Consider the following 25,099-nt stretch of genomic DNA (forward strand, 5'->3'; position numbering starts at 1 on the left):
AGTCATGATATTTGCTGTTTTATGGCAGCGAACATTCATGTTATAAACCATCATACAACATTACTGTAAAAAAGTAAAAATAATAGAGCACAAAAAGTAAGGAAGTGTTTTTGGTTTATTGATTATTCAGGAATCTGATGGCAGTGGGAAAGAAACTGTCCTTGTGCCACCGAGTGCTCGACTTTAGGCTCCTGTACCTTTTCCCTGATGGTAGCAGAGTGAAGAGGGCATGGCCTGGGTGGTGGGGGTCTTTGAGGATAGAGGCTGTTTTTTTAAGACACCGCCTCATGTAGATGTCCTCAATGGAGTGAAGTCTGGTGCCTGTGATGTTGCAGGCTAAGTTAACAACCCTCTGGAGTTTATTCTTGTCCTGAGAGTTGGCACCTCCATACCAGGCAGTGATGCAACCAGCCAGAATGCTCTCCCTGGTACACCTGTAGATGTTTATGAGAGTCTTCAGTGACATACCAAATCTCCTCAGACACCTCACAAAGTATAGTTGCTGGCAAGCCTTCTTTGTGATTGCATCAACATGGAGGCTCCAGGACAGATTCTCGGAGATGTTGACTTCCACTATTCTTGACCCTCTCCACTACTGAGCCCTTGAGGAGGACTGGGTCGTGTTCCTCTAACTTCCTCTGAAGTCCACAAATCATCTTGATTTTTCTGTCATTGAGCACAAGGTTATTGTCATTGCACCATTCAATGAGCTGATCTATCACCCCCCCCCCCCCCACCCCCTGTACGCTTCTTCATTGCCGTTTGTGATTCTGCCAACAATAGTGGTGTCATCAGCAAACTTGTAGATGGCATTGGAGTTGTGCTTGGCCACACAGTCATGGGTATATAATGAGTAGAGCAGTGCCCCAAGCACACACCCTTGAGGTTCCCTTGTGTAGATAATCAGTGAGGAGGAGACGTTGTTTCCAATTTGTGCTGACAGTGGTCTTCAGAGGAGAGAGTCAAGGACCCAGTTGCAAAGGTGGGTACAGAGGCCTAGAGTTTGGAACTTCTTGACCAGCACTGAGGGAATAATGGTACTGAAGACCAAGCTGTAGTCAATGAAGAGCAGCCATATGTATGAATTGCTGTTTTCAAGGTGATCCAGAGCCAGCAATATTCCATCTGGTGTGGAGCAATTGTGATGATAGGCTAATTGCAATGGCTCCAGATCTATACTTAGATATGTGTTAATTCTGGTCATGACCAGCCTCTCAAAGCATTTCATCACAGTAGAAGTTAGTGCGACTGGGGATAGTCATTGAGGCAGCTCACACTACTCTTCTTGGGCACCAGGATGATTGATGCCCTTTTGAAGCAGTTGAGAACATCTGACTACTGCAATGAGAGGTTGAAAATGTCTGTGAACACTCTGGCTAGTTGGTTGGTGCAGATTTTCAGTACCCTGCCAAGTACTGCCAGCCAACATACTAAACCCATGTCACCTTGGACAGACACTCTTCTCTCTCTTCCCATCAGGTTTAAAGACAGCTTCTTCCCCGCAGCCATCAGGCTCCTGAATTAACCTGACATCAGTGCTCTCACGCTGCTCTTGCTTGGTGCTAAATGATCTTCCTTTTTATTGTAATCCTATATTCTAAGTTGTGGCCTTTACATGGCTATATGAATGTTACTGTAGACGCACCATTTTGTGACAAATAAACTTAAATGTTCTTAGTCTGCTTCATGTGGCATGTTCAGTAGGAGAAAAAAGTTAGATCTCTTGTCAATGAAAGAAAAAAACTGCAGCCGATAGAAATCTAAACCAAAATCTGAGAATGCTCAAAACACTCAGCAGGTCAGGCAGCATCTATGAAGGGGGAGAGAGAGAAAGACAATGAACATTTTGGATCTGTTGGCAGGTCCTGTATATGTTTCTCTCCACAGGTGCAGCCTGACCTGCTGAGTGTTTCTGGCATTTTATGGTTGTACACCTGTATCTTCTCATTGTGAAAACATGCACCAACAGGCTTAAAGACAATTTCTTCCCTGCAGTCAACAGGCTCCTGAAATGAACACAACAACCGTACTCTAACGCTGCTCTTACTTCGTGCTAATGGATCTTCCTTTCCATTGTAACTGCGCACTTTAAATTGTGCTCTTTACATTAGTCATGTGCTTCAATAAACCAAGCTGATCTCAGTTAGCGGACATCTAAAGGAGGTTTATGTGCCAATAAGGGTTCTTTTGCAAGTAATCTAGCAGGCTATCTCTAATATTCGTAACTGCACGAGTGAGCAATGGATGCAAAGAGTTGAAGGAGTTAATCCAGGGCTTCTCATGAGCTGGATACAGGGATGATGGATGGAGGTGCGGCTGGCAACGAGTCCAGGATCCAGTTCCATTAGCAGCTCAGATGCTGGTTCCCAGAGGCCAGTGCTGTCACAGCACATTACCCAGATGGCTGAGGAGCATTGGCCCACAGAGTATCCTATCTGTTCACTGCAACACCTTGGCCACAACCTAAATATAGAAAGTGATGGTCACCTTCCTGGTAACGCAGGCACCAGTAGTGGAACGTTTAACCCCATCTTTCCCTGTGGCAAAGGGGAAATGGCTGAAGTAGTGGCCGCATTTGGAATGTTTAACCCCCATCTCTCCCTGTGGCAAAAGGGCAATGCGTGAGGTAGTGGCCAGATTTGGGATGTTTAATCCAATCACTCCCTGTGGCAAAGGGGTTAAACTACAGGTGGAACTGAGGCCTCTAATTCAACCTACATGATGATAAAAGATATTACTAAATCTGTTTTCCCTGCCTTTCCAGGCCATGCGTTTCTGATCCTCTACATAGAAACAATATTCCAACATCTCCATCAACACAAAGCCCCAGCAATGCTTCGGTCAAATGTGTAAAATCCTTGCCCTTTGTCCTCACAGTCATGGGTCTGACCAACAAGGCCACAGTTCACCATAGTGCCCCCACGACATTAAGTGAAATGCTATTCAAGGGCCAAAATAAAGTGAGCTAAACATTCCTCACTACAAATCACAATCCACTCATCCCAGCACTCAAAAAGATCAACAGATTTTTTTTTAAAAAAGGAACAAAAAGGTAATTTAAAGCCAACCCTGCTGACATTAGGAACTGTAATTTTCCATCAAATCCCATTGCAACTTTCAACGCTTCCAGTAAATGTCTCCTACCATCAGGAAGGAAGTACAGGAGCATCAAAATCAGGACTGCCAGGCTGGGAAATAGCTTTTTCTCGCAGGCCGTGAGATTGATAAACGGTGTCCTGTTACTGAATAAATCACCCTGAAATATTTATATCTATTTACTTTAAATCATATCTTTATGTGTGTGTGTGTGTGTGTGTGTTGGTGTGTGTGTGTGTGTGTGTGTGTGTGTGTGTGCGCGCAGATATATATATATATATATGATTATTTTGTGTGCACTGTGGTCCAGATAATCTCTGTTTCGTCTGGTTGCATAGGTAGAATCAGATGAACTTGAACTTAACCACTTTTGCTCCTCAATGTGATGCAGCATGGAAGCAGGCCATTCAGCCCACCATGATCATGCTGGGCAATGGACATCCACCTGTGCTGCTCCCATCTTTGCCTTCTGTGCTGAGGCAGTTTGTCCAGACTCCATAAAAGATGTCAGTGACTCTGCTTCCACCACTCTCACTTGCAGTATGTTCCAGGTATCCACTGCTCTCTGGGTGAAAAAGGTCCCCCTCAGATCTAAACCTCTGTCTGCTGCAACAGCAAGGATCTCCCAGTGGCCAGCCATTGTAATTCTACACACCATTGTCACACCAACATGCATGTCCAAATTGATGCCACCGACAAATTGGAGGAATAAGACCTTACATTCTGTCTCGGCAGTCTTCAATCAGACGTTAACTTCTCCAATTTCTGATAAGCTCCTCCCCTTTACTTTCCTTTTCCCTATCCCTCCGTCTCTTTTCCTCCAGCTGCCCACTGCCTTCCCTTCCTTCTCCTATCAGAGAGCTATCCTTTTTAGCCCCCTGCCCTCTCCTCACCTTTCTTTTCTACCCTCTCACCTGTATCCACCTCTGACCTATTAACCTATGGTTCCCCCTTCCCCTTCCTCCCTCCTCCCACCTTTTTATCATTTACCTGTTTTTTTTTCTCCTGATTCCTGATGAAGGTCTCACGGCTTAATGTTCGTTACCCTCATCCTATGTGACCCGCTGAGTTTCTCCAGTGCATTTGTGCATTGCATTCGACCCCTGCATCCGAAGATTCTCTTGTTTAACTGCTCTTTATTTTCACTCACCCATGATATGTGGGAGAAGTTTCTTGCAGTCTGTCCACAACTCAAGTCTCCTCTTAACTTCCTCTGTTCCAGGGAGAACAGACCCAGCCTGTCCTCATAACTGAACTACTCCGCCCTAGGAACCATCCCAGTGAATCTTCTCTACACCCTTCACACCACCAAGGTCTGTCACTGGATTCCCACTGAATATCTGAGTCCTCCCTCTGCCTCAATCTGCATCCTTCAGTGATGGAGAAACTCAGCAGATCCTTGAGAAGTAAAAGGCAATGGACGTTTGGGGCATGGCCTCTATGACAGGAATGTTGTAGAACAAGTTGATGCCAGAAGGGTTGAGGCCCAAACATTGAGGGCCTTTTACTTCTCACGAATGCTGTGTGACCTGCTGAGCCTCCCCAGCACTTTGGTGTACTGCACTAGACGCCAGCATCTGAAGACTTTCTTGCCTACCCAAGCTGACTGCTTTGTTATTCTGTATGCCCAGAGACAAAGTAGCTTCAGCCACTGAACTCCAGTTGTGGTAGCAAACGCAAGCCCCATCCCAACCAGAACAAATCCAGAACAGTGTTTGGGAGAGTTTGCACAGAAAAAAGGGAGGGATTCAGGTCAGCCAGAGGCAGCCTCACCTGGGGTGCTGCTTTGGGCTTTTGGGGGGGCGGGGTGGGAGTGATCTTCTATCCTGGGACTAGAGGAGAATACTGCAACATTGGTGTGCAGTTGGATGACCCAAGAGGTCAGCAGGAGGACTCCCCTGGACTCAATGCAGGAAACAAGGTGATGACCAGTGGCAAATTTCCATAACCCCTTGTTTCACTGTCTTAGAGTCAGACAGCATGGAACAGGCCCTTCAGCCCAACTTATCCATGCTGACCAAGATGACATTCTTGCCCAGTCCCACTTGCTTGCATTGTCCATATCCCTCAAAACCCTTCCTATCCATAGATCAGTCCTTTGAATGTTGTAATTTCACACACAGTTCTACAGCTTCCTCTGGTAGCTCATTCCAGATATGGACATTGCCCCTCAGTTCCTCTTAAATCTTCTCCCTTCTCGCCTTAAACCTATGGCCTCTGGATTGGAATTGCCTACCCTGGGAAAAAACATCTTATCCATGCCACTCATGGTTTTCTAAAACAATACAAGGTGAACCCTCAACCTCCAAAGCTCCAACTCATAATTCAAGGCCTCCAGGGTGCCATAACAGGCATGATCCTTCACCCAGAGTAGGAGCTGAGGACTAGAGGTTAACAGTGGGGGAGGTGGGTACCACAGACCATGCTACCTGCGCTGTTCAGATTGCAAGGCAGGGAAGTCAGGTTGGGCCTTCGCAGGCTGAATTGAACACATCTCAAGCATGGGCTTGTCACACTGTTCTTATTTCAACAGTGGCTGAAATATGATCTGAGCAGCCAGCAACTTTGTAGAGCTCGTCTCCATCTCCTCATCTCTCAGTGACATGAAGAATAACAGTCTTAATTTTCTGCTCAGGAAGCAGAGTGTGTCATTCATCATGTGGAGTCAGGATGCACAGGCCCAGGCCCCTTGGCCCATAACCTCCATGCTGGCCATCTATCCTCATTGGTTTCACCCACATTTGGCCTGTTAGTGAGATGCTTTGATGAGCCAGATGCATTAGATGGGAAGTGCTCCCTCCAAGATGGCAAGAAACCACAGAGGGTTGTGAACATGGCTAAGACCAACACATACACCTCGGCTTCCCTCCATCAACTCCATCCACAATCCTACTGCCTTGGAAAAGCAGCTGACACGTTAAAAGATTAATCCCACCCTCTTCATGAGTGTGAGATCATACACAGCCAGATTCAAGGACAGTTTCTTTCCCAGCATTATCAGACTCCTGAACAATCCTCACAAGAGTCAAATAATGTTGCCCTTGCTCTGTTCGACCTGATCCCACTCTGTAGTTCTGTGCTCAGTTCCTTTTGCAGGACTATGTATGGGCTGATGAGCTGGAATGGATGATGTTGGCACATGCGCAGTGGGGCTGCTCCAGCTTCTGAACACATGGACTGGTGACCAACAGTCACAGATTCATACAGCAGGGGAACAGGCCCTTCAGCCCAACTTGTCCACGCTGAGCAAAACCCACCCACACTTGACTCTCTGCCTAAGTTTGGCCCATATCCCTCTCCTGATCTCCAAGGAATAAAGCCCTAGCCTGCTCAACTCTCACTATATCTCAGGCCCCCCAAGTCCAGGCAACATCCTCATAAATCTTCTCTGCACCCTTTTCAGCTTGACAACATATTTCCTATTACACGGTGACCAAAGTTGAACACAATGCTCCAAATGGGGCCTCTTCAATATCTTGTGCAACATCAACATAATCTCCCAACTTCTATACTCAGGACTGTGAATGATGCCAGAAGCCTTTTTGACCACTCTATCTACCTGTGATGCCCCCTTCAAGGTACTCTGTACTCCTAGATTCCACTGCTCTACAACACTCTCCAGATCCCTATAATTCACTGTATAGATCTTATCCAAGTTAGATTTCTCAAAATGCAACACCTCACATTTCTCTGCATCAAATTCTATCAACCCTTCCTCTGCCCATCTGCCCAAATAATCTCGATCCCGTTGTAATGTTTGGCCACTATCGACATTACCAGACATTTTACTATTATCTGCAAACTTGCTAATAATGCCATCTTAATGTCATCTATATCAATGACTTAGATGAAAAAAACAGGAATGGGCCCAGCACTGAACCCTGTGGCACTCCACTTGTCACAGGCCTCCTGTCTGCAAAATAACCTTTCAACACTGCTTTCTGACATGAAGTTAAATTTCTATATGTTCTGATATCTCATCTTGGATCCCATGTGATATAACCTTTCAGAGCAGCCTACCGTGGGGATCCTTATCAAATGCCTTGCTGAAATCCATATATACAACCTCTACAGCTTTGCCTCAACAACCTTCTTGGTCATATCTTCAAAAAGCTCAATTAGATTTATAATTCATGTCCTGCCAGTTACAAAATTGTGCAGACCATCCCTAATCAGCCCTTGTCCATCCAAGTCCACATATATTTTCTCCCTCAGAATGCTCTTTCGTATCTAAACAATCACAGATGTTGAGCTCACCGTCCGTAGTTCCCAGGATTTTGCTTGTCGCCCTTCTTGAATAGAGGCACAATGTTTGCCACCCTCCAGTCTTTGGACACCTCACCTGTACTTAATGTTGACTCTGAAATCTCAGTCAGGACACCTGAAATTTCGTCTCCAGCTTCCCACAGTGTTCTTGGTTATATTTGATCAGGTCCAGGAGATTTGTCTTCCTTCATACACATCATGACCTTCAGCATCTCCTCAACTGTAATAGTGACTGCCTCAAGACAGTGAAATTGACTTCCCTAAGTTCCCCAGTCCTCATGTCTTCCTTCATCGTATAAACAGAGAAGTACTTGTTGAGGACCTTGCCCATCTCCTGTGGCTCCACACAAAATTGATGGCATTAATTTCTCGGGGTGGGGGGGTCCATTTCTTCACTGATTATCCATTATGCAATGATAAACTCTCTTGGGGTTATCCTTAAAGTTATTTATCCCCTTTTTGCCCTCCTGATTTTCTTTTTTAGCTTGCTCCTCAGCTCCTGAAACTTCCCCGGGTATACATTTGATTGCAGCTGCTTATTCCTGCCCCGGGCCTCCTTCTTTTCTTTGACCAGACCCTGAATATCCCTCATCATCAAGCTTCCTGATGCTTGCATATCTGACTCTTCACTCTTAGAAGAATGTGCATGTCCTGGACTCTTGTCAATACACTTTTTAAATCATGCCATTTTCCTAACGTTCATCTTCCTTCAACCTTTTCCAATTAACTTGAGCTGGTTCTTGGGTGATACCTTCAAAGTCAGCCTTACCACGATTCTGAATTTTGACTCGTTGACTGTCAATGAAAAGAAGTCATTTGGAGTGAAAGGAGAGAGAGAGACAAACCCGCTGAACACTCAGCTGTATAAGAGGGGAGATGGTGGAGGATCTTTAGCCTGATTCATCCATGCCTACCAAATTGGCATTCTGGGAAAGTCCCATTTGCCTGTATTTGGCCCATATTCTTCTACACCCTTCCTGATCCACATAACTGTCCAAATGTTGTTTGTTGTAACTGTACCAGTTCAACAGCTTCTTCTGGTAGCTAAATCCAAATATGTGCATCTTTTGAGTGAAAATGCTCTCATCTTAAACTTGCGGCCTCTAGTTCTGGAATCATCTACTTCTGGAAAAGACTGAGAATTCACTTTATCTATGCCCCTCATGATTTTATAATCCTCCAAGGTCATCTCTCAGCCTGTTGTGCTCCAGGGAATAAAGGCCTACATAACCCATCCAATCTCTCCTTATAACTCGGATTGATTCTGGAAATGATGGGGTTATCTTATGAAGAGAGATTGAGCAGCCTGGCACTGTACCCACTGAAGTTTCGAAGAATGAGGCGCAATCCTATTGAAACATATAAAATTATGAGAGGAATAATTTTCCTGGGAGGAGAGACTAGAATGGGGGGGGGGGGGGGGAAAGCAGTCTCAAGTTTTGAAGAACTAAATTTATGATGGAGATGAGGAGGAACTGCTTCTTCTAGAGAGTAGTGAATTTCTGTCCAAGGAAGCAGTAGAGGCTTAATTGAATGTATTTCCGGCACAGTTACACTTTTGAAGAACAGGGGAATTAGGGTGATGGGGAAGGGGCGGGTAAAACAGCCATGATCTTATTGCATGGCACAGCCAGATGGCCGGCTCCTGTGTCTTGTGTTCTTATAATTCAACTCCTCCAGTCTTAAGAACTTCCTGGTGGTCACCTCTGCACCCCTTTCAAGTTTCTGATGTCGTTACTGCAGCTTGCTGACCAGAAATGCACACAGAACTCTAAATGTGGTCTCATCAACACCTTGCACAGCTGAATCATGTTTCCGACTTTTGTATTCATTACCCCACCCAATGAAGGAAAGCTTGCCAAATGCCTTTTTCACCATCTCTTCCACCTGAGTCACGTCTGACCTGAACCCCAAGGCCTCTCTGTTGTGCAACACTCTCTCAGGCCTCCTCATTCTCTGTGCAAGTTCTTCCCTGGTTTGACTTAACGAAGTGTCACATTTTGCACTTGTCAGAATTAAATTCCATTTGGCACTCCTTGGCCCATCTCCCCAAAAGATCTAGATCCTGCACTTAGATGTTTTTCCTCACTGTCCACAACAACATATCTGCAAATTTATGAATTAGATCAACTCCACTACCATGACAACAAACAAATGTGGACCCAGCACCGAGTCCAGAGACGCAGCACTGTGTTTCCTGTGTTTTAACTACATGTTGAAGAACGGCTCAGGCCCAAAATGTCACTTATATACCTTTGCCTCCTACAGACGCTATAAGACCTGCTGAGTTCCTTCAGCACTTCTGTATTTTTACTACAATCACAGCGTCTACAGACTTTCGTGTTTCACGACACACCATTGGTCCCAGAGAATGTCCCACCTTACTTTGCAATCACCTGCCGTGATGGTGGGCCTTCCTTCGCTATTCTCAGATCTGCTGCTGCCTGCCACCCCAGCCTGCACAGGACCTAATGCATCATCAGAGCTCTCCGCCCTCCCCCCACCCCCCCTCCGTGTCCACCCTCTCCACACATGCATCAGCAACTTGATTCCTCCCAGCCAACTGGAAAGGCTCTTCTTACCAGACTGAATGACTCTCAACTTCCCGCCTGTACTTGGCCCTCAATGCTATTAGGGTACAATGAATAAAAGCAATGAAAGAATATTTTGTAACCCTTGGATGACCAGCCCTTTATTTCCATGATCCTGCTACTAGAAACAAAAATAATTAAAGGTTCACTTCAACTATAAAGGGAGAATAATAGTTTGGTACAGACTAGATGGGCTGAAGGGCCTGTTTCTGTGCTGCACTGTTCTGTGCTTCTACATCAGTTTGTCAGTGCATTGTACTCATGTATAGGACAAAAAAAAACTCCCATTGATTCTCAGGGATGGTTGGTGGGAACACTGGCTGGGGTCCCTCACCCTCCTCAGATCTCCAGCCCCAGAGTTCTGCAGGGCTGGTGGGTTCTGGGAAAGGGGGTGTTTAATAAATATTTACAGTGACGACCGCATCATTGGCAGATTCCCCCCCCCCACCCCCACCCCCATCCCGTGACAGTTTTCACGTTAACTATTGATTTATTTTCACAGGGTTGAGGATTGATGCAGTGCTGGGATTGGGCAGCAACGTCTGCCACTCCATAGCTCACTTACAGAATTAACTTCATTACCAGTCAAGGCAAAGGCTACAGAAATGAAGAACGCCATGAGCAATGACAGAGCACTGTCATACATAGGAATACAATGCACATGGGGCCCAGAATTCCACAGGGTTGGTGGGGTCACTACCCCAGTATTTGGGTGAGGGGCAGAGTCTGGGGAGGGGGGAGTTAATGGAAATGTGGGATCAATGCAGGGTTTGAGTAAATGGGTGGCTGAAATTTGTCTCAGGCCTGGTGGGTCAGAAGGCCCATTTCTGTGCTGCCTCTCTCTATCTCATAGCCACAATGGAGGAAAGGAAACTGGGAGAGGGCAGGGAAAGGGTTACAATAGATGCCTACAGGGACCTGGAGGGTTTAGGGATGGAAGCCAGAATTGATTACTGTGATTGGATACAGGGCCCAGGGAGGGTGTAGGGATGGAGGCAGGGAATGGGCTACTGTGGAGGGATACAGAGGCCAGGAGAGTGTAGGGATGGAGGCAGAGAATGGGTTACAGTGGATGGATACGGAGGCTGGGAGAGGCAGGGATGGAGGCAGGGAATGGGTAACTGTGGGGGGATATGGAGGTCGGGAGAGTGTCAGGATGGAGGCAGGGAATGGGTTATTGTGGAGGGATATGGAGACCAGGAAGCGTGTTGGGAAGGAGGCAGGGAATGGGTTACTGTAGAGAGATCAGAGACCAAGTTTGGTAGGGTGAGGGATGCAGCAATAAGCAGGAGATTGCAACACTACTCTGTGTGCTTGAAAATAGAGGCGCTATCAAACGAGAAGCCAGCGTTGATCTGTGAGTGTGATGAGTGAGTGGGACACGGTGTGCATTTAGATTCTGGGTGTTAAGCAATACTGTGTTTGTCTAATAGGATTACTGGGGCCTCAGCTGCTGGGACCAATGCCAAATGGCCTTGGGCACAGTGACTGGTGTACAGTGCACTCACGTCAACGGACCACAGCTCATGTTAAATTACAGACAGACCTGAGAGCTTCTCTGCATCATTTATACAATAGCCATGAAGACACCCTGCCATAAAATTGACATAAATTACTTTGGTGCCGTGACCAGCTTGTGGCATCACCAGTACTGTGATTTGAGTGATCAAGAAGGGGGAAATCCATGTTAGAATACAGAACAGGAACAGGCCCTTCGGCCCACAGTGTCTGTGCCGAAAATGATGCCAAATTAAACTCAATCTCTTCTGCCAACAAATGATCCATAATCGCTCTATTCTCTTTATATTCATGCATCTATCTTAAGCCTCTATCTTATCAACTTCCACCACTACTCCTGCAAGCCTATTCCAGACATTCACCACTCACTTATGTACAAAAAATGTACCCCACACATTTCTCTCAAAATGGCAGAACCATTTTTGTTGCAAATCCTGCACACACTAAACCTCACAAGGATGTTTCAATGATAAAAGTACGAGAGGCTTCTGACATTTTAAGTTGAAGAAATGGGTGTGTGTGTGTGTGTGTGTGTCCTTGAACCTGATACACTAACCCTGCTCCTCCCTCCACAGGTACCTGCTAAGTGGTCTGGCATTTGCTGTTTTCATTTCCAATTTCCTGACCTGCAGTTGTCCTCCATTTTTCTGTGATTGCACAGTATTTGATATCAGAGGTAAGCCACAGAGCTGAATCATTCTGCGACAGTGTTCATGCTCCCAGGAACTGCCTCCTGTGTCATTCTGTTTCCCCTTACCCTGGTTATCACAGCCCATTGCTGTCTCCCACCTTCTCAACTTATCCTTGCTGTCCTTTCACTCCTCGTCTCCACTCCCCTGCACACCTGATAGCTTCAGGAAGGTGTGTCTCACTGGGCAAAGGACACACCTATGCCCAGTGATTTTGCTACCTTGCTTCGATAATAACTTTGCAACATAAATGAATACAATGAATAACAAATAAGGTGGCACATTAGCGCAAAAGTTTCACAGTACTTAGCAACCTGGGTTCAAACCCCTGCTGTCTGCAAGCAGTTTGTACAATCTCCACATGACTTGTTTGGCTTTCTCTCCAGGAGCATGGGTGTATTTGGGTAGACCATGGTCATGGGTTGGAAAGGCCTGTATATCAAAATTAAAACAAAATGTGTGAACTATCTAAAGCGTGTTTTTAACCTTTTGCCATGAGTGATTTTACCTTGCTGTGTAAATCTCATGAAGTGGAAAATAAGGACTATTCTGTCTGTGCTGGTTACAAACACAAGGCAAACAGAGCAAAACAGCTGATGTGACGGCACAGTTTTGGTCAATTAGCACAGACCAACTGCATATCAGTGGGGTGTTGAGGTGAAACCCACCTCCCATGGACACAGTGAGGACATGCAGACTCCATGCATGGACAGTACTAGAGGTCAGGATCAAACCCCGAGAGTCTCTAGAGCTGACAGCCAGAGGCTCAACATCTTCCCACCCCTACTGGACTTGTTTCCACCACACCCCTTCTTTCCTTTGACCAAGGTAATACTTGAGCAGGTTGAGGCTTCACCTGTGGACTGCTGAGCTGTGGGTATCCAACGGCCGGTGTGGGTGGCAGTGAGAGCGAGGGGGAACCCATCGATGAGGTGATGACAGGATATGGGGAGCCTAGTCCGTTGACTGAGGATGGCAGGCTCCCCATGGGGGAGGTGAGAGAACGTGGAGCATTGATCGAGGGCCCAATCATCGACTGATGGCCACCCACTGAATTCACCAATGGGTGCGTGGACGAGGAGCTCGTGGACGTGGAGTTCACTTGGATTGTCGAGTCTGCGGGGAGAGAGAAGTTCTCGATCAGCAGTGTGTTCAACGAGCCATAAATGCTACCACCTCCACACTGGGTCATGGTCCAATTGCTTCCCATCGGACTGTGTGTATTTTGCACACATGGGCTGCATAAGATCCTCTGTAGTCACAGAACCAGGCCCTTCAGCCAACATGTTTGTGCTGACCAGGCTGGCATTCTGGGCCAGTTCCATTTGCCTGCATTCCCTTCCTGTCCATAGATCTATCAAAAATATCCTTTGAGCCTTGTACTTGCACCTGCTTTCTCTGGAACCTCTTTCTGGATACAGCCCACTCTCTTAGTGAAAGTGTGGTACCTTGGGTCCTCTTGAATCTCTCCTCTCTCCCCTATGCCTTTTAGTTTTGGAATTGACTACCCTGGAAAAAAAAATGTGAACATTCACTTTACCTATGCCACTCCTGATTTTATAAACTTCTACAAGGCCACCCACCCCCCCCAGCATCCTGCACTCCAGGGAATAAAGACCCAGCCCATCCAGCCCCTCCCTGTAGCTCTAGGCCCAGCCACACAGTCTGGTCCAACCTTGCCTTCACCTTTCAACCATTCCCTAGTCACATGGCTCCCTCAGCTCAGAAATGCTTGCAGCTCCCACAATGACTTTAAAGGGGATCATACACTGGCAATGCTATATCTTCACATCTGGACACTGATGTGGGACCAGACTGACTGATTGAGAAAAACCATACACTCTCATCCCCTTTCCAGAATGGACCCTGTTGGCCTTCCTCAGGTCTGTACACCCTCCCCGTAATAGTGTGGAGGCTGACCTCTTTGCTCTCTCCTCCATACAAGATCCAAGCTTGATTTTGATCTTGGTTCTTAGCCCCCTGCTCTACTCACTTTACACCAACGACTGAGTGGCACAGTATGACAATAACATCATCTACAAATTTGCTGACGATACCACAGTAGTGGGTTGTATAAAGGAAGGTGATGATTCAACGTACAGGGTGGAGGTTGAAAACTTGCACCAACAACAACCTCGCACTCAATGTCACCAAAGCTACGGAGCTGAGTGTTGACTTCAGAAAGGGAAAGCCAGAGGTCTACAATCCAGTGATCATTGGGGGATCAGAGGTGGAGAGGGTGTGCAAATGTAAGTTCTTGTGAGTCACCATCTCAGAGGATCTTTCCTGGATCCAACACACCAATGGCATCATGAAGAAAGTACGTCAGCACCTCTACTTCCTCAGAAGTTTGTGGAGGTTTGGTAATAACATCAGAAGTTTTCAGAGTGCAGAGTTTGCATGTTCCTTTCAGGATTAAAGGCAAAGTTAACAGGCATAAGGAACCTTGGTTTTCAAGGGATATTAGCAATCTGGTAAAGAGGTATAGGAAACAAGGAGCAAATAAACTACTAGAAGAGTTTAGAAAATGTAAGGAGGATATCAGGAAGGCAAAAATAGACATGAGGTTGCTTTAGCAGATAATGTGAAGGTAAACCCGAAGAATTTTTACAAGTAAGTTAAGAGTAAAAGTATAATAAATGACAAAATTGGTCCCCAATAAGATCAGAGGGGTCGTCTATGTGTGGAGCCTAACAAGGTGGGGGTTATCTTAAGATTTTTTTGTATCATTATTTATTCAGGAAATTGACATAGTGTTTAAGGAAGGAAGGGAAACAAACAGTAGTGCCATGGAACATATAGAGATTAAAGAGAGGAGGTACTGGCTGTCTTCAGCGAATAAAGGTAGATAAATCCCCTGGGCCTGACATGATATTCCCTTGGATCTTGAGGGAAACAAATGTAGAAATTCCAGGGGCCCTGGCAGAAATTTTTTTAATGTCCTTAGCCATGGGTGAGGTGCCAGAGGATTGGAGGGTAGCTCATGATGTTCCGTTGTTTAAAAAAGTTCCAAAAGTAAACCAGAAAAATTACAGGCTGGTGAGCCAGATGTCAGTAGTAGGTAAGTTATTGGAAGATGTTTTGAGAGATAGGATATACAAATATTTGGATAGTCAAGGGCTGATTAAGGAGGGTCAGCATGACTTTGTGCATGGTAGGTCATGTTTAACTTAAGAGTTTTTTGAGGAAGTTACTAAGAATATACATGAAGGAAAGGCTGTGGATGTTGTCTACATGGACCTTATTAAGACCTTTGACAAGGACCCACATGGGAGGTTGATTCAGATGCTAGGTATGCATGGAGAGGTTGTGAACTGGATTCAAAATTGGCTGAATGGGAGAAGACAGAGTGGTAGTGTATGATTGCTTCTCGGACTGGAGACCTGTGATTAGTGGTGTGCTTCAGGGATTGATGCTGGCACAATTGTTGTTTGTTGTCTATTTCAATGATCTGGATGATAATGTGGCACATTTGCAGATGAAGCTAAGATTGGATGTATTGAGGACAGAGAAGAAGATTTTAAAAGTTTGCAGAGGGATCTGTACCAGCTGGAAAAATGAGTCAGGGAATGGCAGATAGAATTTAATGCAGACAAGGGTGAGCTGTTGCATTTTGGAAGGACAAACCAATGTAGGACATACACAGTAAATGGTAGGCCACTGAGAAGTGCAGAGGAACAAAGGGATCTTTGAATACAGATACATAATTCCCTGAAACTGGAGTCACAGGTAGATAGGGTTGTAAAGAAAGCTTTTGGCATTTTGGCCTTCATAAATCAAAGTCTTGAGTATAGGAGTTTGAATGCCATAGTAAAGTTGTACAAGACATTGGTGAGGCCAAACTTAGAGTCTTGTGTGCAGTTCTGGTTGTCAAACTATGGGAAGGATATCAGTAAGATTGAAAGAGTTCAGAGAAGATTTACTAAAATGTTGCCGAGTCTTCAGTTGTTGAGTTACAGGGAAAGATTAAACAGGTTGGGACTTTATTCCATGGACCATAGAATGATGAGGGAAGATTTGATAGCGATTTACAAAATGATGAGGGGTATAGACAAAATAAATCCAAGTAGGCTCTTTCCACTTGGATTGGGAGAGATATATACAAGAGGACATAGCTTTAGGGTGAAAAGTGAAAGGATTGGGGGGAACTTTAGGGGGAACTTCTTCAGAGACTGGAGGGAGTGTGGAATGAGCTGTCAGCTGACATTGTAAATGTTGGATCACTCAAGTTTTAAGAATAAATTGGATAGATACATGGATGGGAGAGGTCTGGATGTTTATGAAATGGGTGCAGGTCAGTGGGACAAAAGGAATGATGTTTTGGCACAGTCTAAAAGAGCTGAATGGCCTGTTTTCTGTGCTGTAGTGTTCTATGGTGTGATGACCATGTGCATCATGGTCTGGTGTGGAAACACCAATACCCCTGAGCATAAAGCCCTCCATAAGGCAGTGGACACAGCCCAGGACATCACAGGCAAAATCCTCCTCACTATTGACTACATCTACAGGGAATACTGCCGTCAGAGAGTTGCAGCAATCATCAAAAACCTTCACCACCCAGCACATGCTCTGTTCTCACTGCTGCCATCAGGAAAAAGGAATAGGTACCACAAGACTCACAGCACCAGGTTCAGGAACAGCTGCTACCCCTCCACCATTAGACTCCTCAACAACAAACTCAATCAAGGACTCATTTAAGGATTCTTACTCGTGCACTTATTGATTTTCTTTTTGTTCTCTTTGTATTGCACAGTCAGTTTGTTTACATTCGTTATATATCCATATTACAATTTACAGTACAGAAACAGGCCATAATCAGTCCTTCTAGTCTACACCGATTTACGTGAAACTCCACTAAGTTCCACCTACCCACTCCCATGCCCATAACCCTCCAACCCTCTCACATCCATGTACTCATCTAACCTCTTAAATTACAGAATTTACCCTGCCACAACTACCTCTTCTGGAAGGTCATTCCACTCAGTCACCACTCTGAGTGAAGAAGCATCCTCTTATATTACTCCTAAAGTTTTTCCCCCTAACCCTTAACTTATGACCCCTTTTTCCAATCTCCCCCACCCTCAGGGGAAAGAGCCTATTCACATCTACTCTATCTATTCCCTTCATAATTTTAAATACCTCTATCAAATCCCCTCTCAATCTTCTAAGCCCCAATGAACAAAGTCCCAGTCTACTCAATCTTTCTTCGTATTCAAGATACTGCAATCCAAGCAACAATTTTGTAAACATTTTTTGCACTCTCTCTACTTTATTTATATCCTTCCTGTAATTTGGAGACCAGAACTGCACACAATACTCCAAACTTGGCCTTACCAATGCCTTAAACAGGCTCACTTCCCAGCTCCTATATTCTATACTATGATTTATAAAGGCCAGCATACCAAAAGCCTTCTTCACCACCCTATCTACATGGGAATCCACCTTCAAGGAACACTGAACCGTTATTCCAAGATCCCTCTGTTCCTCAGCATTCCTCAATGCCCTCCCCTTCACTGCATATGTCCTATTTTGATTATTCTTCCCAAAATGAAGCACTTCACACTTATCTACATTAAGCCCTTCTAGTCTGCACCGATTTACGTGCAATTTTCAGCCCAATTTTCCAAATAGTCCAAATACTTCTGTAGTCCATGAAAAGCCTCCTCACTCCTCACTATCCACAACTCCCGCTATTTTTGTATCGTCCGCATATTTACTCACCCAATTTACCACCCCGTCATCCAAATCATTAATATAAATGACGAACAACAAAGGACCCAACCGATGTCTGAGGGTTATCTGTTTACAGTATTTGTTTGTTTATGTTTCTCGCTGTGTTTTTTTTGCACTACCAATTAGTGGTAATTCTGCTGTGACTGCAGGAAAAAGGAATCTCAGGGTTGTATGTGATGTCATGTATGTTCTCTGACAATAAATCTGAAATCTGACCTGTTGTGCCTTCAGTACAGAGTTGTATGGGAGCCCCATGACTCTCTCTCTCTCTCTCTCTCTCTCTCTCTCTCATTCTCTCCCCCCTCTCATCATCAAGAATCCACCAACCTCTGCTTTAAAAATATCAGTCCTGTCGAGACTCTTGTTTCAATCTAACACCCTCCCACTCATCCAAACTCCAGCATTAACTAATGTAGCCTGTCTAGTCTTTCCTCCCAAGAGACAAATTAATGTTAGCCAGTTAAACTTCTTACGAACAGCTCCGAAAACTTCAATGTCCTTCCTGAAATAAGGTCACCAAAACTATACACAGAACTCCAGATATGGTAATATCAAAGCCCTCTCTGCATTTTTACCAAGGTGTTGTGCCGACCCATATATTCCTTTGAATAAGACTTTTTCTCCAATCCAGGCAACATCCTGGTAAATCTCCTCTGCACCTTCTCCAGAGCTTTCACATCCTTCCTGTAATGAGGTGACCAGAACTGAACATAATACTCTACAAATCTCTGGTGAGACCATACTTAGAGTTTCAATATGACCTCTCTGCTCTTGAACTCAATCCCCTATTAATGAAGCCCAGCATCCCATAGGCCTTCTTAACTATACCATCAACATGTGTGGCGACCTTGGGGGATGAATGGATTTGGATCACAAGGTCTCTCTGTTCATCCATACACCTAAGTTACTGACCATTAACCCTTTACTCAGCCTTCTGGCTTGTCCTTCCAAAATGCATCAGCTCACACTTATCGGGATTGAATTCCATCTGCCATTTTTCCACCCAACTCTGCATCCTATCTATAACCTTTTGTAACCTTTGACAACCTTCAGCTCCATCTACAACTCCTCCAACCTTCATATTATCCGCAAACTTATTGACACATCCTTCCGCCTCTTCATCCAGATTATTTATAAAAATCACAAATGGCTGGGGTCCCAGACAGATCTCCACTAGTCACTGACCTCCAGGAATTACTGAGTCTTTTGTAAATGATGCACTGTACACGCAGATCCCTCTGCCACTCAGATCTGTGCAGTCTCTCCAATTTATTAAGCAAGGAAACAGGCCCTTTGGCCCATCTTATCCATGTCAGCTAAAAGCTAGTTCCATTTGCATGTATTTATCCCATATCTCTCCAAAATGTATATAATTGTCTCAACTGCTCTTAAATGTCTAAATGGCTCCTGCCTCTACCATTTCCTCTGGCAGCTCATTCTTGTATCCACAATGTGAAAATGTTATTCCCTCAGTTCCCTTTTAAGTATGGTTAGCTATTATAGCCCCAGTGACCCAGGTTTGAATCCCACCTCTGTCTGTAAGGAGTTTGTACATTCTCTCCGAGTTTGTGGGGATTTCCTCTGGGTGCTCCAATTTCCTCCCACATTCCAAAAGACTCAAGAGATCCAGAGGGTTAATTGGTCACAAGGGTATAATGGGGCTATGCATGTTTCCATGTTGTATCTCTTTACAATAATCTTTCCCCCTCACCTCAAATCTCTGCCCTCAGATTTGAGACTCCCTAGCCTGGGGACTAGGCTAGGCTATGGCCATTCACTTTATCTATGTTCTTGTGCTTACATGACTACCCCACCCACCTTCCTTTGCCTCCGACACTCCAGGGAGAAAAGGCTCAGTCCTCTGCTTATAATACACGCCAACCCCCACCACCAGTCCTTGTGAATCTTTTCCATTCCCTTTCAGGCTTAATGATGTCTTTACAAAAACTACATTCCTATTTTTATAATCAAATTGGATCATTTTCCATATTATATTCCATGTGATCATTAACCTAACTTTTAGTTGTACTTTGAAACCTTGTGTGGTTTTCACAACTTTGTACCATCAGCAAACTTAAGAACTATTGTCTTCATCTGAGCCATTGACATAGGTTATAAGCCTATTGAAGCCCCAGTACTGATCCTTTTAATTCACCACCTGCCAACCAGTCTGATATTTGCCTACAAACAGTGCTGAGGTGGGGCTCTGACTCAAAATGTTGGCCGTTCTTTCTCTCCTGCTGATGTTGCTCGACCTGCTGAGTTCCTCCAGTGGGTTGATTTTAACTCCAGATTCTGGCTTCTGCAGTCTCTCGTGTGCCTCCTATTTATGCCTGTGGCTGGTTCCAGTTACCTGGCCATTCTCCTACTTATGCCATTACATCACCTCCTACACCATGAGCTTTTAGTTTCTGCAATTAGTTTGATGAGGCACTTCGTCAACACTTCCTGGAAACCTTAGTACATTCACCAGAAACCTATATTCACTGCAAAGAACTGAAATAAGTATGCACTATTAGGTGGGTGGGGAAAGTGGTTCACAAATATTACTGTGTGGTGGCTCACCACAAGGCAGGCGAACCGGCCCCGCTTGTAAGCCACGCAGCGGGGCAGCCGGCCAAAATGGTGCCATTGGGGCTTTCCCTTCCTTCCAGCTTGGGGCTCAGAAACCCGCGCTTGGGGACCACGTGATGCCCAGATGACGTCAGCGCCCTCCAGTGCGGTTCTCAGCCAGGTCCAGGCTGGGAGTACAAGTGCAGCCCAGCAGCCTGCAATAAACTAGACTGCTCACTGAGTTCAACCCGTCTGGTTGCGTATGTTATTGCAGAAGCAGTGTAGCCGCCGCTACAATGGCATGATTAAAACCATAGTTAACTTACAATTTGTTTTTTTTCCCAATTGAATGATTAATCACAATTACTTTTTAAAACATCCCTTAACATCCCCAAATATTTCAAGACAGTTTTTTCCCTAACCACTAGCAGGTCTTCTATCCCTAAACTCCTCAAGAACCTGCACTATTGAAACACCACAGTTATTTTTGTGCACTAACTGCAACTGGGAATATTTATCTATCTTCTTTTATTCCTGTGTGGTAATTTAAATGTATACTGATTGCTTATTATGCAAGATACATAATGTGTGTAGCTGCAGGGAGCAAGAATTTTGACACATCAGCACATTGTATGATAATAAACATCTCCAAGTAAACAAGAAGTCTGGAGATGCTGGAAAACCGCCACATGAAAATTGCTGGACTAACTCAGTGGGTCAGGCAGCATCTGCAGAAGGCAATGGACAGACAGGAATCACCAGGCATAACGAAGGGTTCCAGGCTGAAGTATCGATTATTTATTGCCTTCCATGGATGCTGCCAGACCCGCAGTTTCTCCAGCATTTTGTGTGCAATAAATTTCCACCTCATTATAATGCAACAGTGTTAATTCTGTTACATAGTGCTCCAACGTTACTGTGTTAATAATGAACACCGTAACTGATGAAGTTATACATTTACAGATATGGATCAATAAACTGGCCAAAGTTCTGCATTTTCTTTTTTTTTTTGCTTTTGCATCAAGGCACTTCCAGGGTTGGAAGCAGTTCCTTGTGGGAATTAAAAGCTCTTGCAAAGAAACGGAGCAAAAAAAAAACCAATAGATTAACAGGAAGATCAGAGAGGACCATGGATTGAATTTCCTATCAGCACCGAGAATCACTGACCTGATCCAGTTTAGTTTCCACAGATCCCTGGATTATCCAACCAATCAGCTAGAGAGGAGGTGGTGGTTTTGATTAAATTAAAAATAGAGGAAATGTGGCCTCCACCAATCCCAATTGCCAAATAACTCCTCCCAATACTCTGGCAAGAAGTGCATGAGTACTGGTCTAGCAAACTCAGAATTGGGCAAACAAGAAAGTCTGCAGATGTTGGGGTTGAATGTGCATTGAAACTCTGCAGGTCACACAGCATCCATAGGAAGTAAAGAGTGACCAACGTTTCGGGCTGAGCCCTTCATCAGGTATAAGAAAAAATAAAACCACACAGGCACCTGAATAAAAAGGTGGGGAGGAGGGGAGATGAAGGTGGAGTAGCACACTTTCAAGTGAAGCAATTGTGAATCTGCAGAGCTAATTTACTGTATCGGGTGCTCCTGATGTGCCCTCCTCCTCATTGGGAAGATTGCAGGCAGATTGGGAAATCATTTCGTTGAGCTTCTTTGCTCTGTCCACGGCAACAGCAAGGTCTTCCCAGTGGCCAACCATTTAATTGCCACACCCCATTCCCACACTGATACGTTTGTCCAAGCCTCATGTTCTGCCAAATTGATGCCACCTTCTAAATGGAGAAACAACAACTAAAATTCCATTTTGGCAGTCTCCAACTAGATGGCAATAACATTGGTTTGTCCAGCTTTTGTTAACTCCGGCCATAGTATTTCTCTCATTCTCAATCCCGCTATTCCTATCTCCATTTCTCCACCTCCCCACCCTGTTGCTCTCCTATCAGAGATACACTTCTCAGCCATCTGTTCTCTCCCCATCACTTTTCAGTATTTTTCTCTTCTATTCTCCCACCTACATCCACCAATAACCTCTTGCCTATTAGTTTGTGCTCCTCCCCATGCCTCTTTCTCCCTTCTCTCCTGCTGCCTCCTTCCACCACCTTTTTTTCCAGACATCTGCCTTTTTAAAAAAAATACCTGATGAAGGGCCCAGGCCTGAAATGTTGGTCTCCGTTTATTAGATCAGAAACAGATTGCTCCTGTTTTTTCACCTCCCACCCACCCGTGTCAAGCTGGATCCCAAGTGAAGTGTTCTTCAGTGAGATTCTAAGGGAGGAAGGAACTGGGAAGGAGAGGAAGTAGGATTCTAAAACAGGTACATTTTTTAAAAGGAGCGTCAGAGTGTTGCTGTGCAAATATTCTTGATGGCAGTGATACACAGCAAGAAAGGTGTTTAGCCTGGGTTCCGAAATAAAGGTACAAAATTATGTGGGACTCTTATGAACTCCTGGTCCAGCACCCAAATTATTGAGGGGTTAAAAGTCTATGTGAGAGTGTAGGAATTGTTCATGAGTCTTTAAGGAAGGAGGGATTTCAGCTTGGGATCGTCTTTTGGGAAAGATTGAGAGGTGGGCATGGTTATGGCAGGTTCCATACTGGTAAGGTGTCAGGTTAGTGTCATGTGAACAACTCTATTGCACAGGTGTACCAAAATTCTTATTTGCTTGTGGCTGCACAGGTAGTGTTCATTAGTGTATTTTATGTAAAAGGGGGTAATAAATATCAAAGGAAGAAGCATACATTAGAAATAGGAAGCAGAAAAGGCTCATAAGAAGTATATGGAAGCCAGGAAGGTGCTTAGAAAGGACTTAAGAGAACTTGAAGGGGGCATGAGAAGGCCTTGGCATATAAGATTAAGGAGAACCCCAAGGCGTTCTATGCATATGTGAAAAACAGAAGGATGATAAGAATGAAGGTGGGGCCGTTAAAGGATAAAGGAGGCAACATGTGTCTAGAAGCGGAGGAGGTTGGGGAGGTCCTAAATGAATACTTGGCTTCAGTATTCACAAGAGAAAAAGACCTGGATCAGGGTGAGGTCAGAATAGAACAGGCTTGTGTGCTGGACAAGGTGGAGATGAAGGAAGAGGAAATGTTGCATCTTCTGAAAAACATTAAGATTGATAAGTCTCCAAGGTTGGACGTGATATACCCCAGATTGTTGTAGGAAGTGAGGGAAGAGATAGCTGGTGCCTACGATCTTTGAGTCCTCTTTGGCTACGGGGAGGAGTCAGAGGATTGGAGAATAGCAAATATGATCCCCTTGCTTAAAAATGTTAATAGGAAAACTCCTGGGAATTATAGATCTGTGAGTTCACAGAACCATCAGTGGTTCACAAATTATTGGAGAGGATCTATGAGCATTTGAGAAGTACAGTCTACTCAAGGATAGCCATCGCGGCTTTGTGAAGGGAAGGTCATGCCTCATGAACTTAATTGAGTTTTTTGAGGAGATAAAGGAAATTGATGAGCGTAGAGTGGTAGATGTAGTCTATTAGGAATTTAGCAAGGCATTTGACAAGGTCCCCCACAAGAGACTCCTTCAGAAAGTCATGATGCATGGGATCCATAGAACCTTGGATGTGTGGATAAAAAATTGGCTTGCATGTAGAAAGCAGAATGTAGTAGTGGAAGAAAAGTATCCTGCCTTAAGGACAGTGACTAGTAGAGTGCTGCAAGGATCAGGTCTGGGACCCCTGCTCTTTGTGATTTTTATAAATGACCTAAATGGCAACACGGAAGGATGGGTCAGTAAATTTGCGGATGATACGAAGGTTGGAGGAGTTCTAGATGGTGCTGAAGGTTGTCACAGGTTACAAAAGGATATAGACAGAATGCAGAATTGGGCAGAAAAGTGGCAGATAGAGTTTAATTCAGATTAGTGTAAGGTGATGCATTTTGGAAGGACAAACCAGAAGGCTGAGTACAAGGTTAATGGTTGGTTTCTTAGGAATATGGATGAACTGGGGGACCTTGGGGTCCCCCACTGGTTGATAGGATAGTTAAGAAGGCCTATGGGATGTTGGGCTTCATTAATAGGGGGATTAAGTTCAGGAGTAGAGAGGTCATGTTGCAACTCTACAAATCTCTGGTGAGGCCACACTTGGAGTGTTGTGTTCAGTTCTGGTCACCTCATTATAGGAAGGATGTGAAAGCTATGAAGTGGATGGAAAGATTTACCAGGATGTTGCCTAAATTGGAAAACAAGTCTTATGAGGCAAGGTTAGCAGAGGAGACTTTTCTCTCTGGAGCATAGAAGGATGAGAGGAGACTTAATAGAGGTCTATAAGATTATGAGTTGCATAGATAGGGTGGAGAGCCAGCACAAAGTGAGGGGAGGGAAGTTTAGAGCAGACATCAGGGTAAGTTTTTTTTTTAAAAACACAAAGTTATGGGTGTCTGAAATTCTTTGCCAGGGGTGATGGTGGAGGGTGAAACACTGGGGGCATTTAAGAGACTCAGGCACATGGATAGAAGAAAAATGGAGGGTTACAGGGTAGGGAGGGTTTCATTTTAAAAAAAAGGAATATATGGGTCAGCACAACATAAAAGGTTGAAGGGTCTATACTGTGCTGTAGTGCTCTATATTCTAAATAAATATTCATAGTTGCAGTTAGTGCAAAAAAAAAAGACATTTCAATGGTGT

General features: G+C 44.7%; 1 protein-coding gene across 5 annotated transcripts in view; it reads right to left on the reverse strand.

Moving 5' to 3' along the window:
* LOC138763450 (retinoic acid receptor RXR-alpha-B-like) overlaps window positions 1–25,099 on the reverse strand; it is a 101,947-nt gene that overhangs the window by 33,546 nt on the left and 43,302 nt on the right. For 4 of the 5 annotated variants that reach the window (XM_069937616.1, XM_069937615.1, XM_069937618.1 and 1 more), the window contains one exon: window positions 13,017–13,276. The exons of the other annotated variant lie outside the window; for it this stretch is intronic. In XM_069937616.1, the coding sequence (XP_069793717.1) occupies window positions 13,017–13,276 (260 nt within the window). The remainder of the gene's footprint in view (window positions 1–13,016; window positions 13,277–25,099) is intronic. 5 annotated transcript variants of the gene reach the window in all.

Source organism: Narcine bancroftii, chromosome 5 (genome assembly GCF_036971445.1).
Source record: "Narcine bancroftii isolate sNarBan1 chromosome 5, sNarBan1.hap1, whole genome shotgun sequence".
NCBI classification, from domain to species: Eukaryota; Metazoa; Chordata; class Chondrichthyes; order Torpediniformes; family Narcinidae; genus Narcine; species Narcine bancroftii.